The sequence below is a fragment of the Mustela nigripes genome, chromosome 2, assembly GCF_022355385.1.
Source record: "Mustela nigripes isolate SB6536 chromosome 2, MUSNIG.SB6536, whole genome shotgun sequence".
NCBI lineage: Eukaryota > Metazoa > Chordata > Mammalia > Carnivora > Mustelidae > Mustela > Mustela nigripes.
Window position 1 is genome coordinate 207,993,029 of NC_081558.1, and position 24,165 is coordinate 208,017,193.

A 24,165-nucleotide genomic window follows, 5' to 3' on the forward strand; every position below is an offset into this window, starting at 1 on the left:
AGAGGGGCGGGGCGGAGGCAGGGGCGTCCCCCTCGCGCTTAGGCTTGCGTCCCGTACTTCGGTGCTGCGCGAAGTAACCGAGGATGTGACTTCCTTGGCCGGCGGTGGCCCGCGGACGATGCTCGCCCTCCTGAGCGCGACGACCCTGGTGTTGGTCGCCGGGGTGCCGTGGATGCTGCCGGCAGCCGCAGGTGAGCGACGAGAGGTCCAGGCGCAGGCCGGGGCGGGGCGAGACTCTGGGCGGCGAGGGTGTTGGAAGCCTCGGCCCGGGGAGGCTGGCGTGCGGTCCGGGGCACCTCCGTTAGTGCGGGGTCACGGCGCTCAGATCGAAACTCTGGAAGCAGCGGTGTTCCAGAGGATCCCTCCACGCCGCTTGCTTGGACACCGGTAGACCCATCCCCGGGCGGGGCGCGCCCTCCCCGCCTGCTCTGTGCGCTTCCACCGCGGGGTGCTGGGTGAGCCAGAGCCTTCCTGCCGGCTTTGTTTCTCTTCGATGAAGCCGGTCGCCGGGCTGGACCCTTAAGTAATAAACAAGGCGACAGCGGCGAATCGTGCTGCTGTTCCTGAAACATTGTCTCAATTTAGGGAAACAGTTATTCAGCCCCACGTGGGAGGGGGGATAAAGATTGCAAGAATTTCGCTGCCCTCGGGATTCGTACAGTATCATAAAAAGTCATAATAAAAGAAAAATACGCAACCAAAATAGGGAGGCCAGGACCACCAGGCTAGTTTGCTGCCTTTATTAGTACTTAACGGGGAGGCATCGGGGGAATAGCAACTATTACAAGGTTGACTTCATAGTCAGGAGGGGTACCCAAAGAGAAAGAGGGACTAGCACCGAAGGGCAGGAATCCAAGGGGTCACTGAGGCCACCTAGTAGGTCCAAAGTCCTTAACTGTGTGCTCAGAAAACCGTACCCCCATACGGTACAATGGTGTCCTATTTCTCAAACCCACCCTTAAATATATATAGTATGTGAGTACTATGGTCCTGGTATAATCCGCCGTAATTTCTTTGAAATCTTTTCTTGAAATTCTTGTATTCAGCTCATCGTGCAGTGATATAAGAAGAACTTCCCCAGAATTTTCACATAAAAGTAGCATTCCAAGAGGATGTCCATTAAGATCTGTATTCTAATCTAAATTAGGGGAGAGCTGCTAAATTAAACTTTATACACAGCTAGCATTTATTGGACTCAACTAAGTGCCAGGCAATTCTCTAGGTATTTTAATGGTATAAACTCATTTAGATTTTAGTACAAATCTACACACTATTATGCTCATTTTATTGTAGAGCAAACTGAGACACTGAATAGCTTTGGCCATGCAGCTAGCCAGTGGCTGAATGGGAAATTAAACCCTGGGAACCAGGCTGCAAAGCCCTGGGCTTAAGAGTAGTCTGTTTTCCTAAAGGTTAAGCAATTTAAATTCTCAATTCTCCATCAATATTTGTTAAGCGCCTAGTTACCTTTCAGTTAAACAACGTACTTTTTTCCTCTATGGAACAGTAAAATGGTCAAAACTCAATAAAATTATGCTAATGTTGCTCTCTTTCGCAAGTCATTAAAATATTCGTACTTTTAAACCTAGTCAGTTCAGTTCTGGGACCCTAGCCTAAGAAAATTACCGAAAATATGGGAGGAAGTTTATTATTTGTATGGACATATGTGTTTGGATTTATGTCAGACTTAAAACGAGTAAATCGTTTCTGATCATCCATTAAGAATGTGAAAGGCTGGGGGCGCCTGGATGGCTCAATGGGTTAAAGCCTTCAGCTCAGGTCATGATCTCAGGGTCCTGGGATCGAGGCAATCCAGCCCCGCATCGGGCTCTCTGCTCAGTGGGGAGCCTGCTTCCTCCTCTCTCTGCCTGCCTCTCTGCCTACTTGTGATCTTTGTCAAATAAATAAAATCTTTTAAAAAACAATGTGATAGGCTGGAAGCAACTGGATTAAGTGCCCATCTATTGATCTTTCACACTACAAATGTGAAATAGACGGTTTTCAAAAGAAGATTGCTTGGTCTTCCAAATGCTAAGATGTCCCCAGCTGCTGTGTCTCCATCCTTTAGCAGAGGAAGGGTGCAGCCCAGAGGAAATCCTTGTTTCAACCCCATCAAATTTCTTCTCCCTGTCTCAAGGGCCACAGTTAGTGAGATTAGACTAGTCTAGACCAGAGACTACAAATGCCGTCAGATCTTCTGTTGGTTCCTATAAACCCAGTCAACCCCCCTTTGGCTGCATACAATCTATAAAATCCCAATAAATGGGATGAAAATTAAGTTTAGAGGGAGGAGTGAAATAAGGAAAGATATTGTCCTTTGTGATGAAGTCTCAGAGAAAGTAAGTGCAAAAAATAAAATTGAGGGTGGGGAGACTCAACAGGGAGCTCCCCTGATTTAAAAAAAGAAAAAAAATTGGAAGATGTTTCCTCAGCTCTTCCCCTTTGGACTTCATACCATATCTCTAGCTGGAGACCAGATGAGACAGTCCCAATAAAGAAAGTTCTACGTAAGGACTCCTATGGTGGAAAGTCTGCCAGAAGTTACCTTGCTTGCCCCGAGGCAGAAGTAAAGGCTAGAAATATTATAGGAACCAGAAATAAATTTGAAAGCTGATCTTTTAAAAATTTTAGCTCCTCCCAGTGAGAGATCAGCACTTGGTGCTGTTGAAGAAACTTCTGTGAACCCAGCACTATGCTGAGTCCTTGAAAAATGCAGATTGAGTAAACCACTGTAGAGATCCTGCCCTTAAGGAACTTGGCATCTGAATAGGGATCTGTGTCTAATGCAAGAAGCAACTGGCTTTCTTTCGAAATATCTTCATTCAGCAAGTTTTGAGATCCTACCCGATGTCAGGTACTGTGCTGAGTACATCTGCTCTAGTGTGAAATTGACACTAAAGATCCGTAGTCTAGCATATAATGAAAGAGCCAAGTTAGCGTGAGCTGCAGTGTTAAAGGAAGTTTTTCTGTAAGGAGTCAGACTTGAGCTGGGTCTTGGAGTATTTGGGTAATCAGAGAGGAAGAAAACAAGTTGGAGGGGCCAAAAGGAGAAAATAAGAAGAAGAGAGGACATCCAACTCAGGGAAGATTCCTCCTGGAAGTGTAAGAAGTAATAGATCTCTAGACGGAAGTCCTTAAAAGTAAAGGGAAGGGTTCAGGCTCGATATGAACACCTTTCCAAGTTCCTGTAGGGCTTGGCTGACGTGATAAACATTCATGCCTCTGTCTCTCAATTCTGTCATGTGAATATTTGGTTTCTGTGACTAGCTGTTACCTTTGAAATCACAGCTGCTCCATTCTGTATCAGAATATATGAAGCATATATACAGGATGTGAAACCAAACTGAGGCCATTAACAGTTGAACCTGGTATCCTGTACATCACTTCTAAGATCAAAGACAAGTTTTATGCAGAGACGACTTTTTCTCTCTCTTTTTTTTTTTTTTTAACCTTAATTGCTAAAAAATGCCAGCTGTCATCTGAGCTTTCAGCAAGTTGTAATCCTTTTGCTGGTGGAAGATCTTTTTTTTTTTTTTTTTCTTTCCAGCATGATGAGTGTAGTCTTTAGTCCCCTTCACCCATTTCCCCATTGCCCCACCCCCTTCCCTCTGGTGACCTTCAGTTTGTTCTCTAGAGTTAGAAGTCTCTTTCTTGGTTTGCCTCTCTCTTTTTTTTTTTTTTTTGCCTTTGCTTATTTGTTTTGTTTCTTAAATTCAACATATAAGTGAGATCATATGGTGTTTGTCTTTCTCTGACTTACTTGACTTAGCATAACACTCTAGTTATATCCATTTTGTCGCAAATGGCAAGATTTCATTCTTTTTATGGCTGAATAATATTCCATTATATATGTGTGTGCATATATGTATGATATATATATCATATATATATCATACATATCATATATATCATATATATGTATATGACATATTTTCTCTATCCATTCATCAGTCAGTGGACATTTGGGCTGCTTCAATAACTTGGCTGTTGTAAATAATGCTGCTGTAAATGTAGGGGTGCATGTATCCCTTTGAATTAGTGTTTTTGTATTTTTTCAGGTAAAGAGACTTCCAATTAAAAGATCAACACTGATTTTCTTTATTTTTTCCAGCTTTATTGAGATATATATGATATATAAAGCTTCCTTTTTATAGATTAAAACACTTCAACCTTTTTCTGGCTCTCTCAAATGTGGAGATTAAATACATAATTAGCAGCCTCCCTGTGCTGAGAGCAACTGTTGGGGGTTTTTTGGATTTTTAAAAAATGCTTTGTATTTGAAATGAAAGGGAGAGTAATATTTTTAAGAATATCTACATCTACAGTGTATATGGAACTGTCTTCTTTCTTGTTGCCTTGATTTCTAGGAGGAACAAATCTAAAATCTCCTCAAAATGTTGAAGTCTACATCATTGATGATACCTTTATCCTGAGGTGGAACAGGAGCAGTCCGTCTGTCAGGAATGTGACTTTTTCAGCAGACTATCAAATGTACGTGACTGTAATGATTGCTTTGCAAAAATCGCTGGAATCATTTTGAAAATCGTAACACCATCATTTATTTCTCAGATTTGGGAACCAGTTGTTTTTTCCATCTTTGAGAGAAATTTTATGTCTACGTTATGTTTATAACTTCCTTTCTACAAACAGAGACTTAGTCCCGTTCATCTTTGGGTGGTGCCCAAGAGAGATTTGAGGGATGGGGATGGCAGACAGTTTCCACAGACCACAGCCCTACCTTCTCTTTGAGATACACCACCTTCTTTGAGTATAAATCAGGCTCTAAACTAGAACATGTCTTGAGGATATGGAAGAGTACCCCAAAAACTCTATCCAGGGACTTGAGATAGGCCCCATAGTTCTCTTGGGGTCAAGCTTTTTTATTATCCCCATCATCTATATTGTTTTAATTTAGATAAAACTTATTGACATCCGTATATAGGATCCTGCCTTTCCACAGACTCCGTTTCTGGAGTTTCTGCCTTCTCCCCAGCGCTCACATTCTACCTCGTAGCTGCCAAGAGGTTGGGCAGGCGGGAAGTTGCTGAAGAAAGGATTCCAGAAGGAACGAAGCTCAGGAAGTACAGTACCTTGCTTTGGGTGTCAGAGCTCTGTGTGCTAACTCTGATCCCCGCCCAAGGAAGAGCGGCCGGTAATGGGACAAAGAAACAGGGTGTGGGAACCCCAGAACCAGGATCCCCACTTCAGCCACGGCCCCAGCACTCAGCTCTCCAGCTAATGGTTAACAGAACTGTGAGATTAATTTCCTCTCACAGCTTTAGTCATTTGCACGCACACGTGTGTGTGCATGTAAATGTGTGTACACATACACAAACATGGATACATACATCAGTGGTTTTTCTCAGAATTAATCGTTTAAGAATTTTTATCTTGAGAGATTTTCTTTAAATTGAACTTCAAGTTTTGCCCATTTCATTCTTTGCTTTAGTTCAGAATTTTCTATTAAACAACTATTTTAGGTATAACAGGTTGTTTCAGATACTCTTTTTAAAGTTGCCCTTTTAGGGGCGCCTGGGTGGCTCAGTCGGTTGGGGGTCTGCCTTTGGCTCAGGTCCTGATCCTGGAGTTCCGGGATCGAGCCTCGTGTGGGGCTCCCTGTTCAGTGGGGAGTTGGCTTCTCCCTCTTCATCTGTGCCTCCCCGCACCGCAGCTCTTGATGTCTCTCTCTCTCTCAAATAAATAAATAAATGAAATCTTTTTAAAAAAATAAATGAAGGCACCCTTTTAGTCAAGAGCATAAACCGTGCCCTCGTATTGTTCCTCCACACGTTCTGTTGTCATTACTAAATTCTCCAGCCCGTGATAGCCTGCCTTCATCCTTTCGTTCTAACTTCAGCATCACATGTGTTATTTCAGTATGTTCTCATTCTGTTCTCTTCTACCAGCTTTATAAATAATTGCCCTATAAAGATATGCCAGACTACAAGTTTAGGGAGACAGTAGAGCGATAGTGTGGTGCACTGGGGACTTGGGCCAGGCTGCTTGGAGGCAAAGCCGTCCCATGCTGTGTATGCTTTCCCTGTTTCCTTGTCTGTTAAGTCGTGATAAAAACTAACATGACCATGTGGAACTTATTGCCCAAACCAATACCTTTTTGAGTTAAAAGGGCCAGTTAATTTTAGATAAGCTGGACCAACAAGCTGAAACCGGGGCCACCCCGGGCACACTGGGATGGGACACCGCCCTGCCCCTCCCCCCACCGTATTAAGGTGTCTAACTTAGAAGGCTGTAGAAGTGTAGAACAATTGTTGGTTTGTTTATGATTTTATTTATTGATTTGAAAGAGAGAGGGAGAGCACAGAGGAGAGAGAGAAACAGACTCCTCGCTGGGCAGGGAGCCCTACATTGGGCTGGATCCCACGACCCTGAGATCATGACCCAAGCCAAAGGCAGACACTTAACCCACTGAGCCACCCAGCCGCCCTGAAGCATGTAAAGTATGAAAAGTGCCAGAACAGTGGCATGGAGTAAGGGATCAATGGAAGTATAGTTAATAGCAGTAAACAACTATCTTTTTAATTAAAAAAAAAATTTTTTTTTGAGACAGAAAATGTAAGTGGGGGTGGGACAGAGGGAAGGAGAGAGAGAGAGAATCTCAAGCAGGCTCCATGCCTAGAGTGGAGCTGGGCATGGGCCTCCATCTCAGGACCCTGAGATCATGACCTGAGCCAAAATCAAGGGGAGAACGCTTAACCGACTGAGCCACTCAGGCGCCCCTTGCTGTAGCGCTTCTCCAAACATAGGACAGATGCCACAGGTGATAAATGATACAGAGACACATAAATAAGCTGTTAGGATTTCAGTGACTGTAGAACACATGGTAAGACATCGGTGTTAGTGACCTATATCCAGAATTCTGTTACGATGTGTGTAGTGTTAGTATTCAGTCTTCCATCCAATATGCTAAACACTCTCCTGGGTACTTAGAATATTTGGGCGAATAGGAAAGGCAAAGACGGCATGTGATTGTATTATGACACGGGTTTTACGAAATGAATTTTCTATGAGTTACCTCATTGTCTTCAAATCATGTTGTGTTCTGATCTAAATACTTTATATGATAAAGCTGTGTTTGGTTGTTTTTTTTTTGTTTGTTTTTTGGGTTTTTTTAAAGGCTAATATAAAAGCAATTGCCATTGCAGTAGCTCCCTCGTAATACAAAACCCTGGAGTCAAGCATGCTTCTGCACCTCCTGGAACAGGAAAGATGGAGGGGAAGAGGGCGAGTGGGTTGGAACCTTGTCAGGGCTTCGGTCTACAATTTTTATAAAGTTTTCTGTTTGTTTGTTTGTTTGTTTTTAAGATTTTATTTTTTATTTATTTGACAGAGAGACACAGCTAGAGAGGGAGCACAAGCAGGGGGCCCCGGAGAGGGAGAAGCAGGCTTCCTGCTGAGCAGGGAGCCCGATGCGGGGCTCGATCCCAGGACCCTGGGACCATGACCTGAGCCAAAGGCAGACGCTTAAAGACTGAGACACCCAGGTGTCCCTAAAGTTTTCTGTGTCTAATAAGGGATTCTGGCTTTTTAACACAGGTTCTGATGTGAAGGGGTTTCTCAGGAATGGTATCATTAAATGCCAACTCTGGCCTCACAGCTCAGAGAAGTAGAAAAGGAAACTGGTCAGGAATAAAGTTTCCCACATACCAGTGTATATTTTCAGTGATTTTTTTTAAATGTTTCCTTTTTGAAAAATGAGATGGACTTCTATTTGGGCAGCACAGAAATGATGTGGCTATATCATTCCTAAAGTCTTTTATCTTAAATCATTTTTAAAAAGTCTATAGGGATGCCTAGGGGGCTCAGTTGTTAAGCATCTACCTTTGGCTCAGGTCATGATCCCAGGGTCCTGGGATCGAGCCCCACATCGGGCTCCCTGCTCAGCAGGAAGCCTGCTTCTCCCTCTCCCGGCCCCCCTGCTTGTGTTCCCTCTCTCTCAAACAAATAAAATCTTTCAAAAAAAAATAAAGAAAATGAAAATGTATCCCTCCCTCCTCTGCCCCCTTCCCCTCCATAAAGCTTGTGCTAGAAACTATAAATCAGTCTTGACAGAAATGCCTTGTCAGAGGAGAGTTTCTCTGCCTGGTTTAAGGTCGACAGGGCTTCACATGGGCAAAAATTCCAGAACCCAACTAAGTTTGTTTTCGGTCTCACCTTCCCATCAACCTCCTGAGGAGGGGGAGTGCAGAGTGACATGTGGCCACATGTCCTTTCTTGATTTCTTCATGTGTTGGAAGAATCTGAGTAAGTTCTGCTTTTTAATGGACTAAACAAGGAACTCGTCAGTGTATATAAACACTTTAAGCTCTTCATTTCTAGTGATGGAGTAGGAAGAATTACGGCAGACGGCAAACAGAAGGGAAGGTTTGGTTTTGACGAGGACAGAGGAAATTCTCCAACCCTGCTCATTTCTGAGGCCTTTCTTTGGTCTGGTAAACCCAGTCAGGAAAGTTCCAGAGGGAATCCTCAGATCCAGTCACCACGTTTTCAGTGAGGAAAAGATCCAGAAATACAGAGGAGTTGGCCTGAAGTCACACAGCTGTTTTTAACAAAGGGGACACTTAAGTCCACTCTTGGTACCTTCTAGGTTATTTCTTTCTCTGCTTCTTTGAAATCCTCATGCAGCCCATCACAGAATTACAGAACTGTGTGAAAAAATTAACCGTCAGAATGATTCCACTTTCTAAACAATAACTTGGTACATACGCACTGGGCAAGGGTGCCACGTTGCCACTAAAATGTTCACAGGTCATTAACTCAAACAGAGTAACTGCTGAGCCTCGTAGTTTCTAGTTTTAGTAAACAGTAGTCATAATAGTGGTTATACCAGTAGTTAGAATAGTTAAGAGTTTTAGTGAACAGAAACTGTGTTTGACTCTTTTGTATTCATATATTTGCTTCTTCATTCATCTCCTTTTTTTAATCTCAAAGACTTGAAAATGGCGCTTGGCTCCAATTGCCTGGCTGTCAGTCTGTGGCCAGTACCGAATGCAACTTTTCTTCAGTCAAGCTCAATGTTTATGAAGAAATTAAACTGCGAATAAGAGCAGAGGAGGGCAACAACACTTCTCCGTGGCGTTATGTTGACTCATTCACACTGTTTGAAAAAGGTAAGAAGTTGCCCACCTAACTACAGGCTGTTCCTCCTGAGCTACTCTTGTCACAACTCACTTCCCAAGCCCGTTCTGGTGTGACATCTCCTGTTAAAAAAAAAAAAAAAAAGGCCAAACTGTTTTCATGATAATTCTAAGACTTATCCGCCCCTTCCTTTCCATTTTGTCTTGGGTATACACTGGAATTTTCCAGAGGCTGATGGGTGACAGAGAGACTGACTGTCTGACTTGCAGAAGTAAGCAGGAGATACATCTGTCTTCTTGGTGAAGCCAGACATTAATGAAACTGGAACAAGATGTGACATAGCTCTACTTTTCTCGCCATGTCTGTTTTGGGAAATGTTCTTTTTTTAGAACAAATATCTGTCACAGAGCAATGGGTTTACCACTATTAACTCTTCATGAATTAATATTTGAAAATACCAGTTTTCAGGTTTAATATGCTAAATAATGAAAGACATAACCTCTATAAACAAAAACGCTCTTGGACTCTCAGTTTCTTTGAGTGTGAAGGGCTCCCGAGACCGAAACAGCTGGGAACCCCAGCCCTCTGTCAGAACTCCCAAGAAGAATGATGTCTGGCCTCTCTGCGCTTCTCTGCCCACCACTGTCTCTGCAGCCCTGTGCCCTCAAACTCTTCCCTCCTCGCTGCCCAGAAAGCACTCTTGTCAAGGACCCTGGTGACTTCCTCAGTGCCCAGTGAGTTCCCAGTCTCTTCTGGCTCGGTTCCTGTGAACCACCACGGAGATCACTTGAAACTCTTCCACTTCTGGATCTCCAGGGCCCTGCTTCCTGCCCGCTCTCCTCCTGCCATCCGCCTCTCCTGTGCTCTTTCTCCTGCCTCCCAGACCTTTCAGTGCTGGACTGCTGCGGGACTGGGTTGTCCTCCATCTTCTCTTGCCACACTCGGTCTGCTGGGAATCTTACGGCTTTGAATCCCATCTGTGTGCTCTTGAGAAAAGCCCAGACTTACATCTCCAGCCCCATCCTTCCCCTTGCCTTTACCCTGTATCACCAACTCTCTTTCCACAAACATCTCTGCTTGGGCATCCAGTCATCTGGTCAACCAAAGCTCTTGATTTCCTCCTCAAAATATGCTCTTCTGGGAGTTTTCTCCATCCCCGCTATGGACAGCATCTGTTTTAGTTGCTCAGGGCAAGAGCCTTGGAGCCATCTTTGGCATCACTTTTCCTCACACCCTGCATCCGGTCTGTCAGAACATTCTGAAGGATTGAGCTTCATCCCGAAGCAGATCTCTCGTCGCATCCACCGCTGCGACCGGCCTTCATCAAGCTGCTCTCTCTCGAGCTACTGCAGAAGCTTCTTCCCAGCCTTCCTGCTTCCTCATACCTCAACTAAGATGATCTTTCCAAAATGTAAATCCCAGCCTGGCACTCCACCAATCTCAGGCCTCCAACAACCTCCCGAAGCTAACTGCCGAGCTCTTCCTTTGTCATCTGGCTTCTAGCTGCTTCTCTGATCTCATTTTCAGCCACTCAGCTACACGAGCCTCCTTGTTGCCTCTTGAAAATGTGAAGCCCGTTCCCACCTTGGAAGCTCAGTCTGGAATATTCCTTCCCTAGATAAGTTGCCTGACTGACTCCCTCAACATTATCTGGGCCTTAGCTCAAGTGTCACAGAGAGATTTTCCTGACTGACATCTGAACCAGGTCTCGCCACCGTCTTCTCTTCCTCCGTGTTACTTCATCTTTCCTTACAGCACACACGACATTATATGCATTTGTCTGTTTGGGGATTTCGGCCATATTCCCCCGCTCGGGTATAAGCTCCGTGAGGGACTTAAGTGTGACTAATGCCGGGTACATAGGACATGCTGAGAATTATTTGCTAAATGAACATTTCGATCCTGTATTAATGAAGTTATATAGTAAACGTGTTCTTTTTTCTACAGCTCAAATCGGTCCCCCAAAAGTACACTTAGAAGCCGAAGATAAGGCAATAATCGTCAACATCTCCCCGCCTGGAACAAAAGATGGTGGCATGTGGGCTTCCGATAGCTCAGGCTTCATCTACAGCTTAGACATCTGGAAGAACTCTTCAAGTGGAGAAGTGAGCATTCTTTTTACCTTTGTTCAGTGTGAGAGAAAAAAGACCTGAATGTGTTCAAAATACTGACCTTAGACTTTAATTTTAAAGAGCAGACTTCTTTTTTTTTTTTTTTTTTTTGATTATAGAGAAAGACTAAAACTGTTTACTCCAGAGACAAAATTTATGAACTCTCACCAGAGACCACCTACTGTTTAAAAGTTAGAGCAAGACTTTTGCCAAGAAAAACTGGTGCCTATAGTCCCGTGTATTGTATAAAGACCGCAGGTAAGGAGGAAGTTCCATTTTAGACTCCGTAAACGTATATACAGAGGGGCACCCTATTCATTCTGGCAGTTTTCCTCCTGGTTGCTAAGTGTGTATGATAATAGATACCAAAACAAAAATATTACAGCATTTACATAAGCAAAAAAAAAAAAAAAATGTCACAGTAACTGGGATTTTTTTGTCTTAAGTAAACAGTAATGAAAGTTCTGTCGAAAAGTCTAAATATTTTCCTCATGACAAGAACTATTTTTGGGGGGCACCTGGGTGGCTCAGTGGGTTAAAGCCTCTGCCTTTGGCTCGGGTCATGATCCCAGGGTCCTGGGATCGAGCCCCGAATCGGGCTCTCTGCTCAGTGGGGAGCCTGCTTCCCCCTCTGCCTGCCTCTCTGCCTACTTGGGATCTCTTTCTGTCAAATAAATAAATAAATATCTTTAAAAAATAAAAAATTTTTAAAAACAACTATTCTTTTCTTCAGAATCCACAAAAGGGAGAAAGTAGTTGCTCAAGGAGCAGTTAGACTTCCAAAAAGTATACCTTTATAAGTGAAACTTTAAGATGTGAAAGCTTCCTGATATATTTTGTCTGTGACCTCCTGCCTATAATTAAGGTCAAAGGTTAGGAGCTTAGATTTGTTTGTTATTTGAGTCATGATTTTAGTATGCTTCGTTTTTAAAATCAAACATACAGGAGAATTGAAAGTCAAGTTTTCTTCTCCCGCCTCCTTACCCCGGTTCCATTCATGAGCATTTAGCCCTGCTGGTGGTTTGGTGTATTCTTTCCTGCTTCTCCTACACACTTCCTACACACTTCCTTCTCCTACACACTTCACACTCCTACACACTGCTTCCTGCTTCTCCTACACACAGACATGTAAACGGTTTCTTGGTTTTGGTTTTTAAAATGAAAAAATAGGGGGCGCCTGGGTGGCTCAGTGGGTTAAAGCCTCTGCCTTCGGCTCAGGTCACGATCCCAAGGTCCTGGGATCGAGCCCCACATTCGGCTCTCTGCTCAGCAGGAAGCCTGCTTTTCTTCCTCTCTCTCTCTCTGCCTGCCTTTCTGCCTACTTGTGATCTCTGTCTGTTAAATAAATAAACAATCTTTAAAAAAATAAAATAAAATGAAAAAATAGGATCCTACTAGATCAATCTTACAACTCACTTATTTAACCTACTACATTGAGGATTCTTTTGTATGTTGGCACATACAGATCTATCATATTCTTTTTTTTTTAAGGTTTTATTTATTAAAGAGAGAACACAGGGCAGGGGGACATAAGGGGCAGGGGGATGGGGGAGGCAGACTCCCCACTGAGTGGGGAGCCCGATGTGGGGCTCCATCCCAGGACCCTGAGATGATGACCTGAGCTAAAGGCAGACGCTTAACCGACTGAGCCACCCGGGTGCCCCTTCACGTTCTTCTAAACAGCTGCGTACTATCACCTTGTGTGAGCAGACACCAGTTGTAACTCCCTTAGCTGTTACCTCCTGATAACATGTAAGCCTTTTCTTTTCTTTCCCATGCTGTTAAGCTGTTAAGAATTCTTACCATGGGGACACCTGGGTGGCTCAGTCACTTAATCGACTGCCTTGGCCTTAGGTCATAATCTCAGGGTCCTGGGATCAAGTCCTGCATCAGGCTCCTTGCTCAGTGAGGAGCCTACACTTCTTCCTCTCCCTCTGCGGCTCCCCCTGCTTGTGCGCTCGCTCTCTCCCTCTCACAAAAACAATAAATAAAATCTTAAAAAGAAAATTCTTACCATGTATCTCTCTCTCTCTCAAATAGATAAATCTTTTTAAAAAGCAGGGGAGCGGGGGGCTCCTGGGTGGCTCAGTTCTGTTAGCATCTGCCTTTGGCTCAGGTCGTGATCCCTGGGTCCCGGGATCGAGCCCCGCACCAAGCTCCCCACTCAGGGGGAGGCCTGCTCCTCCTTTTCCCTCTGCCCCATCACCCTGCTCGTGCTCACACTTTCTCAAAGAATAAATAAGTAAATAATTTTTTAAAAATTACTTAATTTGGTACTCATGGTACCCTTCCTACCACGTCTTATCTCACTAAAGTAACAATGTTTGCTTCTCTGTGTATTCTTTATCTTTTAGTTGAAAATAAACTGCCTCCACCAGAAAATATTCAAGTTGAAGCTAAAAATCAAACCTATATTCTTAAATGGGATTACGCGCAGGAAAATGTGACTTTTTACGCTCAGTGGCTCCAGTAAGTTCTCTTCCATGAGTTTCCTTTTGCTCAATTTATGATGATTCCTTTCCTGCCGCTTCAGCCCCCTGCAGCTCCAGGCACAGGGGCAGACTGCTTGGGAGGATTCTACCGTTTTGGAAATGGGATATTTAATTCTGGTCCCTGCTCTGCCGTTAACTAGATGACCCCGAGCTAATCCCTTCATCTCTTCCGGCCTTGGTTTCTTCATTTGTTGCAATATTGGCATATTTAATAACATCTCGTGTACTTACTGGTGCTTTTTTCTTTTTTTTTTTTAAATGTGCTTCTCGCTGCATGTCTTAATTCCCGAATCTGGAATCCTTGCCACGTGACCCTGACCTTTTCCTCAGAGCTCACTTGTTCCCCGAGTCCTAGGAATGACCTCAGTCCAATCTGTCTTACTCATGTCGAATCAGTCTTCCCATTTTCTTGACAGTGTTAGTGGTTTTGACAGATTTTTTTAGGGATCACGTCAGCGGGAAATGAAGAAAGCAGGACAGCGCTGTGTTCCAGCCGACAGCGGGTCAGGTCTGAGAAGCACATTTAGTTCCATGTTGGCTGGAAAGTTGTAGGGGATGAAGAGGTAAAACCCGCAGAAGGAGGAGTAGGTTGTGGGGAGGAAGGGGACAGGTAAGCAAGCTCTCTTGAGAGCAGGGGTGTGGAGAGACCAGGGGCAAGTGTGGGAAGGGCAGGACAGGGAGAGTGTGAGGAGGGAGAGAAGCAGGAAGTGAACTGAGGGTGAAGGGAAGAGAGGACCCCGCTCTGGTGACTCTCCGTCCTTCCGTCCTTCCGTCCTTCCGTCCTTCCGTGTTGGTCATGCAGTGGGAGCGCGTCTCTGCGCCTGCAGGCCCTTTGACCCTGCCTGACCCGGAAACTGGGCGGTCATCTTGCCTGCGCCAGCCTTGAGAGGGCTGGGTTTCCGGTGGCCCGTCTCAAAGTCTCTTGGGAGCACTCGGGCACGCTGTAGGGAGCACCGAGGGGATGACAGAGGCGCGGCAGTGCAGCACCGTGGTTCCTGGAATCCAAAGCAGATAGCTGAGGCGTCGTAGTGACGGTGGTTTGGGGCCGAGGAGTGGTCTGCAAATGATGAGGGTGACAGAAATCGAAAATGTAAAGGTGGCTGTGGCCAGAGAGACCCAAGGAGCCATGTGGAGAGAGACGAGATGTGAACAAGGCCTTCTTCATTCGTGAATCGTGTATTTTAAAATTGGACACACGAGGGCACGTTAGGCAGAGCTACAGCGCGAGGGAAGCGCCGGCTACAAACAGATTGAAAATCAGGTTAAGGTCAGAGGTAGGGGGTGTTCCTGCTCCGTAACAAATCACCACAGATTTTATAACAGCTTCAAGAGTGCTCTTACCCGCCAGTGACTTCTGGTCAGGGAACCAGGCCTGGCTTGGCTGGGCCCTCTGCTCAGGGTGTCACAAGGACTCTTGGAGCCCATCCAGAATGTGGCCTACCACATGGGAGAAGCCCTGCCTGAGAACAGTTGACTGTTCGGGCGGGGGAGAGCAATGAGAGAGAAAACGGAATACGCAGGGTGGGGTGAGATGAGGCTTAGCCTCAGACCGTCCTGGAGGCCTTTGGGTGCCATTCAGAATTTCACATCGAGGGGCAGGTGACATGAAGTGTGTGTTCGAGGAGAGGAAGACCGCCGCGTTGTATGTGGACCACAGAGATGCCAAAGGCGGGAGAACCAGTTGGGAGGCTGTTGGAGTCGCAGACTTGAACTGGGTTGCTTTGAGCTGCTGGTTTCGGAGTAATTTACTTGACCTCTCCAGGCCCCGTTAATGTCCATGTTCTGTGTAGACTTGCTCTTACCACACTGTGGCGGAATCTCCATTTTAACACTCACCCATTGGTGTATGGGTGATATGTTTTACAGCTGGCTTTCCAGAAGGAAAAAAAAAAAAAGCCTTACTTGTAGCGCTTGCCAGTTTTCATACCATAAATACACCTACCGTGGTCCCTTTCAGCATGATATCACTGACCGTGGCATTGGGAAGAAATGCACAGGAGAACCCCGTTACAGAGCATTGCCACCATAGAGATACATTAGATGTAAATAGCTTTGAGCACAGATAATAAAGTGGAGTGAAATAACCAGGACAAAATGAGTTTCTGTCCTGTGCTGCTGACCTGCCAGCTATAAATTTAAAAAAAAAAAAAGTTTTGAGTATTTTTATTTTTAATGCAACCTGTTTATCAGTAAGTCGATGTACTTTATTTTGTAATAATGGCTTTTAATAACTGGCTCGCACCCTTTGGGAAAATTCAGGGGTGGTTCTTGTGGGCTGGCTTGAGTCGACTTTGGTGAAACAGCGCCCCCTTCTGGTCACGCCCCAGAACGCTTTGGTTCTCTTTGTGGTGGTGTGTGCTGGTCTCTTACACTGTAGTGTGAGTTTCCTGAAGGTGGCGACTGTTCTCCTCTGTGACCTTAACCCCGAACAGTATCTAGCATGTTCTAGGTATTTCTTAAATATTCATTGAATTACTATGTTTGTAATATTTTTTTTGTCTTAAAAGCGCCTATTTAAAAAAGATTCCTGGGGACAATTCAGGTAAATGGAAACAAATACCAAACTGCAAAAATGTCCGAACTACGCAGTGTGTCTTTCCCAAAAATACTTTCCATAAAGGAATTTACCTTATCCGTGTTCGAGCATCGGATGGAAATACCACATCGGTTTGGTCTCACGAAGAAAAATTTGATACTCAATTACAAAGTAAGCCAGCAGTTTTTACTTCGGATTGTGCTTCTCTGATTTGGTACAGAGTCTTAACATTGTTTTTCCAAGTTGAACGTTGTGTCTGTAAACTTTTTTCCCAGTTACCCTGTTTCCTCCGGTTATTACCATGAAACCCACTAACAATGCTTCCCTGCGGGTCTATATCAGCGCTCCGGGAGAGTCGGAAAATAAGCCTGTGAACCATCTTTACCCACTAATTTATGAAATTGTATTTTGGGAAAACACTTCAAATGCTGAGGTAAGAAAAAGAAAAATAAAAATAAACTATGTGATGTAAGTCTATAATGTAGTGTTGTAACTAGGATTTGGGGAAGCAAAGCTGGAGATTGAAATTTTAGGGAGATTTTTAAACTTGGGACTGTGATTACAACGAGAAGGGTATTAGCATCTTTCCCTGTTTACGACTTAGTTATAGATCACCTGCCTCTGGGCATCCCGGTATGTTGTTAACATTCAGATCCCTGCACCTGTTACTACTCAAATCAAAATCTCTTGGGTGGAACTCGGGAATCTGTGTTTTTAACATGATTCCTGGGCATTCATCTAAACCAGAGTTTCTCGGCACTGGCAACATTCAGACTGGATAAGTCTTCATTGTGGGAGCTTTCTTGTGCATCGTAGGATGCTTGCCCTGCTGGTGGCCAATAGCACTGCCTCCCCATGGTGACAACCACACTTCTAGACTTTGCCAGATATCCCCTGGGGACAGGGTACCTCCGAGGGGGCAAAGGAATCTCAGATGGTCCAGTGGTTTGTGGCCCTCCGAGAGGAAAGCATGCATCCAGAGTTCAGCTTTGCTGCACAAAATCCTGTTGCTAACAGTTCAGTTTCATGGCAGGGAAAGGATTTGAAAACAGTCCTCTAAAAAGGCTCCTCAGCAGGGGCAGTCATGGAAAAAAGAGTCAAGAAACACAGGTTTTTAAACACTAACAATCGAGGGGTGCCTGGGTGGCTCAGTGGGTTAAGCCTCTGCCTTTGGCTCAGTCATGATCTCAGGGTCCTGGGATCAAGCCCCGCATTGAGCTCTCTGTCCAGCAGGGAGCCTGCTTCCTCCTCTCTCTCTCTGCCTGCCTCTCTGCCTACTTGTGATCTTTCTCTCTTTGTCAAATAAATAAATAAAATATTAACTAACTAAATAAATAAATAATAAAACACTAATACTCAAAAACCACAGACAAAGGCAGTACACAACATCAGACTGACTTTATTTTCTGTTGGAAATCTAAGAAAATTATAATGACTTGGCCACTTCCCTTTTAACTGTGTGAACACACTGTAACTGAAGCATAGTTTAGCCCACTGAGAATTACAGTCGGTTCTCAGTTGTCCCTACATCAGGGAAACCTCTGTTTGTGTCTCAAGCCATCAAATTGTGTAACCTTAGGCAGGATGCTTTTCCTCTCTGAGATTTTGTTTCCTCTTCTCTAAAGTGGCAGTAGTCATAGTAACTCCATTTTTTTTTTAAAGGATGTTTATGAGGTTTAAAATGAGGTAACGGGTGCCTGGGTGGCTCAGTTGTTAGGCATCTGCCTTCGGCTCAGGTCATGGTCCCAAGGTCCTGGGATCGAGTCCCGCACTGGGCTCTCTGCTTCTCCTTCTCCTCCTGCTTATGTTCCCTCCCTGCCTGTAAGATTAATTAGTTAATTAATAAATAAAATTCAACCATAAAATAAAGTAAAGCAAAAATAAATAAATAGAATAATAAAATAAAATAAATAAAATGTGAGGAGCACCTGGATGGTGGAGTGAGCAACTCTTGATATCAGGGCTGTGGGTTCAAGCCCCACATTGTATGTAGAGATTACTTACATTTTTTTTTTAAGTCTTAAAATATAACGTAAGAAAACACTTAGCACATCAATTAGCAAATAGATAGAGATAAAATAATTTCAGTTGCTGGCTTATCCTGACTGTAATCACAACCATAATAGCAGCTCACTTTTACTAAAAGCTTATTACGTACCAGGTACTGTGGTAATTTACAAGAATTGTCTCAGTCATTCTTCAGAACAATCCCGCCAGACTGCCTGATCGACCAAGTGGTCAGCAGACCCTTGGGGCAGAGAATCTCTTAGCGCTTCCCTGACACCGGGCTGCCAGCGGTACAACGTGGGCGCGGTTGTGATGCCAGGACGGTTCAGCGTGGCTCTGGGGCTTCTTTGCGTGCTGCATGTGGTTTCTGGTCCGAGGAGGACGAGGGACGTGGGGAGGGCCCACAGCCTCAGTACGGGCTCCACAGTCAGTCAGGACACGCGTGAGTGGGAAAAAAATCAATGGGTTTTGAGCCACAGGATATTTTGTTATAGTACATGACATCACGTGACGTTATTTTGTTGCATTATTTTTGTTGTTGTTATACAGTATTGTTGTGGCCATAGCTGACTACTGCAGGGAGCGGCAGTAATTGTCCTCATTTTACAGATCTGAAAATAGGGCCAAGAAAAAAAATGAAACAACTTGCCTGAGGCCACATAACTATAAGCGATACCATAATACAGGCAATTTAAGGTCCGAGCCCCCCCTCCTAACTACCCCTGCCCCTGAGCAGGGGAAATACAATGACATTTAAACCAAACCAGCAGGTATTGTAAATTTAGAGTTGTCTTAAGAATATGTCATATTCCTTTTTGGAAGCAGCATTTTTAAGTTTGACTTAGGTTGTAACATGTGCTCCAAAATGAATGTATATTTCTTTTTTTTTTTTTTTTAGATTTTATTTATTTATTTGACAGATTACAAGTAGGCAGAGAGACAGGAGGAAGCAGGCTCCCCGCTGAACAGAGAGCCTGATATGGGGCTCGATCCCAGGACCCTGGGATCATGACCTGAGCCAAAGGCAGAGGCTTAACCCACTGAGCCACCCAGGCGCCCCCCCCCCCCACCAAATGTATATTTCTTAAACATATACCAGCTAAGTGGTTGGGAGAGGCCAATCTTAGACTGAATCTCTAGAGAATTTAGGAAATCGACATTCCCTATCTGATTTCATAAGGTGACTAAATGTTATCAATGATCTACTTATTTTCTTATAGAGAAAAATTTTAGAGAAAAGAACTGATTTTACTTTTCCTCAATTGAAACCGCTGACTGTATATTGTGTCAAAGCCCGAGCACTCATTCAGGATGAAAGGTGGAATAAAAGCAGTGTTTTTAGTGATATTGTGTGCGAGAAAACAAAACCAGGTCAGAATCTTTCATTATCTCTCTCTCTCTCGTTTTTTTTTTTTTAATGTAAGTGGACTTTTAAAAAATAATTCAATTCACTGAAAATTGTAAAGTATTTCCTTATTACTACACAAGTATAAAGAGAATACTTTCTTCATGAGCTACATGAATCAAAAGTAGACCTTCGGGCTAAGCCTTGCAGTTTTAGAAAATATTTTAATGCGCAGTTCAATGTTTTTGAATGCTTTATAGTTCATCCAATATGCATGTAACCAATTGCCTTTTAAAATTACTCCTTAACATTTAAAAAGACTATTTTTAGGTGTTTTGCATAGTTCTTAATGTAATTATCATGGGAGAATCGCTTCATTAGTTCAGTTGTAAGTTTTGGTCCTGGGAATGATCAAGTCCCATCTTGTATTTTACAGTTTCTGGTGTTGGCGTGTAGATGCTGATTAGTCACAGAATGGTATTAATTATGCTAGCTCTGTATTACAGAAGGGCTCCAGAACACTTTGCACGTTGGGAGCTAAATGTCAACATTGCATCCTTTACCTTGCCCAGACCACTCTTTAAATGGAAATGCATTGCCTAAAAAAAGGGGTGGAAGGCTTTCATGTGGCTGGCTCAGATGATAAACATGGGACTCTTGATCTTAGGGTCACGAGTTTGAGTCCTGTGTTGGGCATGGAGCCCACTTACAAATAGAGAGAGACATAAAGGGAAAGCATTGCCTATGCCTGTTGTATGCTCCATGTTACCAGAAATATCTCTAAGGGTATATCATTTCATAGAGTTTTCTCTTTCCTTCCCACATAAACCGTCAGCATTGTTAACATATTTGTGTGTCGAGATCTATGTTGTTGCTAAATATCACTTACTAATTTTTAGGAAATACTTCCAAAACCTGGCTCATAGCTGGAGTTTGTGCTGCGCTATTTTCCATCCCAGTTGTCATCTATGTCATGAAACTTCTCTTTCGATGTATCAGTTATGTGTTCTTTCCATCAAGTAAACCTCCATCCACTATAGATGAGGTATGTGACTTTTGTCAGTGGGTGAATTTTTCTTAAAATGAATGGGAAATATATTTTATTTCCATGCAACACATGCATTTTCTCGATATCCAGAAGACAATACAGACTGGGATGTTTTCTTCACTTTGGGTAAATTGGCCGTAGAAACAGTCATTTAGTATCAAATAACATGGACTAGTAAGGTTTGTCCTTAATCTCGTAGTTTTCTTCAGTTTGGCTATGTTGGCATTTGTTTTATCATGGAGAAGCTAGGTACCCACCCAAAGCCTACTGCACCGTCATCAGTACGCCCTGTGGGTGACATCACAGAAAATGAAATAACAGAATGTAGCCTCCTTTCAGGACACCTCACAGGCTCCTGTTCGACCCCACCGCGAGGTTGGCATATCTAATGAAAGCACTGAAGGACAAAGACCTGAACCCAGGACCGAGCCAGGGGATGGCGTGGCCACCTGGGGCGGGGGTTCAGGCTTTCTGCCTTGAGAGTATCTCTTAGAGCCCCGGCTTTGGAGCTGGCGAAACCCAAAGGGGAATTGTTGATCAGCTATTGTATGTTTGCAGCTGTTAACTCTGTAGACTTAAGCAGATCCATTAAGAGAACTTGAGCAAATGCTTTTATGCTGTTAAGTTTCAAAAGAAACTGTCCACGGTCCCAGTGCACCCCCTTTCCTTCCTTCCCATGATCTCCGGCACCCTGGGCCCCCTCTTGGGTCCTCTTCATGTACCTGCCCCAAGACAGTGCCAAGAGGCGCGGGACCTCACTAGTGAGGGGTTTATTCTAAATGTCAGTTAGCAGTTTCTAGGCTCTGAACTGGTTTTTAATGTTTATGCATATAAACCAGTACCACTGGTTTTCTCGGTAGCAGATTTAAGAAGCTGACGCCGCTGGAACTAAAAACTGTTATATTTTAAATAATTTGTTCCTGTTTTTCCCCCTTCTTTTTCATTTAGTATTTCTCTGAGCAACCGCTCCGGAATCTCCTCCTTTTCACTTCCGAAGAACTGACAGAAAGATGTTTTATAATTGAAAACACGAACACTATCACGGCAGTAGAAGAGACTAACCAAACCGATGGAGAGCACAAAAAATACAGTTCCCAAACCAGTCAGGACTCGGGGAACTATTCTAATGAAGATGAAAGCACTGGAAGCAAATTCAGTGAAGAGTTCCTGCATCAGGAAACCGAGTGACCAGAAGCAAGTTCTAGAATGCTTGGGAGTTCTGGGGGAGCCGTGCGCAAAGCCTGGGCTCCTGCTCCCCTCAGTAACTGTGCAGTGGGTACCTGCTCATTCGAGAAGGAGGACGTCTTTAGGTCACGGGCCAAAAACTACAGGCAAGCACTTACCTCTTGGACAGAAGTTTTCTCTATTGCTTCCCATGGGTAGAGCCTTGAAAGACCTGCCGCTGGGTGTATCTGACGAAATGAGTGAAATCCAGAAAACGTTCTCAAATGGCATCTCAAGTTCCGTTGCGCTAACGGCTTGTGGCAAAGCACACACGGTCACTGTGTCCCTGTCGGTGACACTGTCACCATGTGCCTGTGGCTGCCCGTGTCGCCACTCATCCTCTGTTCTGTGTTACACACCGTTCAGGATTTTTCCGGAAGTATTTTAGATACTTTTGACACTGAAGCCTAGGCCCTCGGGAAATTTCTTTCGCAAAGCTAGATGTCATAACCACTGGCATTCTGTAAAATAGCTTCCTCTGGAAAACATCTGCAGGTGCCGGAAATGTGACCCGTACAATTTTCAGGGGAACCCTGTCCATGTGTCCCCAAAACCTTGGCTCCTACATCACAGTCACCTCTCCCTTCTGTGGTTTAGGATTCACACCAGGACATCCTTTCCCGAACACTAATCCTTCCCGGCTCACAACCTAATTCCCAACCTAGTGGAACAGTAGCAGCTTCTGATGTGAATCTGCAGTCAATGAAGTGACAGAGAAAGGGACAACTGTCTAATTAGAGAAGCTGTTAGGATATTTTAAGGTAAGGAAGTATGTAGAAGTTGGTCACAGTGTCTGCAGGAAGCCTTGGGACCAGAAAATGCTCCTGACAGAACAGAGTAAGAAGCAGAATCATTCAGTAGGAGGAAAGCAGGTGACATTCGTGAAAAATAAGAGAAATGGGTCTAATCAGCTTTTAATTATTAACATGCTATGGGGTCGCTCATGGTTGTTTTGGGGTTTCTTTCCTTTCTCAGTTTTATTGAGATTTAATTGACATGTAACTCCTCTGTGTCCTGTTTTGAACCCGGCCCTTCTCTGTGGGTGCCCCTTCTCCTATGCTTCCATGCACTAAGGAAAGGGAAGGTTCACTGTCACAGTAAGGAAGAAAAATGTAACTGGAAGGAAAACCTAAGTTTAAGAATGACATGATGTTTTTCCAAGGCCATCTGGGGTGGACTCTTAAATTATTCATGGAGACCCTTTGTAGAAATCAGTCTAGGGATTTGGGCGGCCTCCCAAGGGAAGGGAGAGAGCCACACAGCACGCTGGGACGTACGCCACCAAAGGCCAGTATTATTTCTGTCGTCGCCCCTGCTGATGTCCCACGTTCAGCTGTGGGGGAGAAGAGATGGAAGGCGCTGCTCTGGGACAGCTACCCCTCGGCATCGCCACAGCTCCACGGAGCACACCGCGTGCTTTGCTGGACCCACAGCCCTGAGCACACCGCATGCTTTGCTGGACCCGCAGCCCCGGCTTCTGGCAGAGCATAGCGGGGATTTGGGAGTGAACCCAGATGTGGGTCACATCCCATTAGGATAGCCATAAAGTACTTGCCAGTAGAGATTCTAATTTGAAAATTAGAAACGCTGCTCAGAGCTATGAACTTTAGAATCTGACCAGAAATTTACAACCTATAAAGTTATTTTTTAAATAAAGAGTTTGTAGGGCGCCTGGGTGGCTCAGTGGGTTAAAGCCTCTGCCTTCGGCTCAGGTCATGATCCCAGAGTCCTGAGATCGAGCCCTACATCGGGCTCTCTTCTCAGCGGGGAGCCTCCTTCCTCCTCTCTCTCTGCCTGCCTCTCTGCCTACTTGTGATCTGTCTGTCAAATAAGTAAATAAAAATCTTAACAATAAATAGTTTGTATCTTTTCCCCCACATGTGACCTTAAAAAGCAGCCCTGGTTTACTCTTAACGAATTCTATGTACAAAAACCTTCCTTCTGTGCCCCTCTTGTGACTCCTCAACATGTTATGTTTGGTTTTTGTCTGGTATCTGTCTGTCCCCCTCAGAGATCAGAAGGTCTCTCAGCACAACGACTTTCTTTTATTCATCGCCGTATCCCCAGTATCCGCAGCAGTGCAGGGCCCTGCTCATGGACGGTGCGTGGAAAGTTATTATCGAATGTGTGGAATCCACAATTTGAACCAAATGAGTGCTTCTGACTGTTGTCTACATGTTGGTTGAGTTGCAGAAGGACAAAACCACGTGTCCAGTGTTTCTTCGCAGTAAACTTGTACTTACGTTTTTGTTTTAAACCCTATTGCCATGAACAATTTTCTGTAATAAACACTGCAGCCAGAAGAA

General features: G+C 44.2%; 1 protein-coding gene across 1 annotated transcript; it reads left to right on the forward strand.

Moving 5' to 3' along the window:
- Nucleotides 1-24,165, forward strand: IFNAR1 (interferon alpha and beta receptor subunit 1). Its single transcript, XM_059392278.1, has 11 exons — nt 1-191; nt 4,368-4,491; nt 8,950-9,128; nt 11,044-11,201; nt 11,327-11,465; nt 13,562-13,676; nt 16,207-16,406; nt 16,511-16,668; nt 19,463-19,613; nt 20,487-20,632; nt 21,584-24,165. Exons 1-11 carry the CDS (start codon nt 119-121, stop codon nt 21,821-21,823), a joined length of 1,683 nt encoding a protein of 560 aa, XP_059248261.1. The 5' UTR covers nt 1-118; the 3' UTR covers nt 21,824-24,165.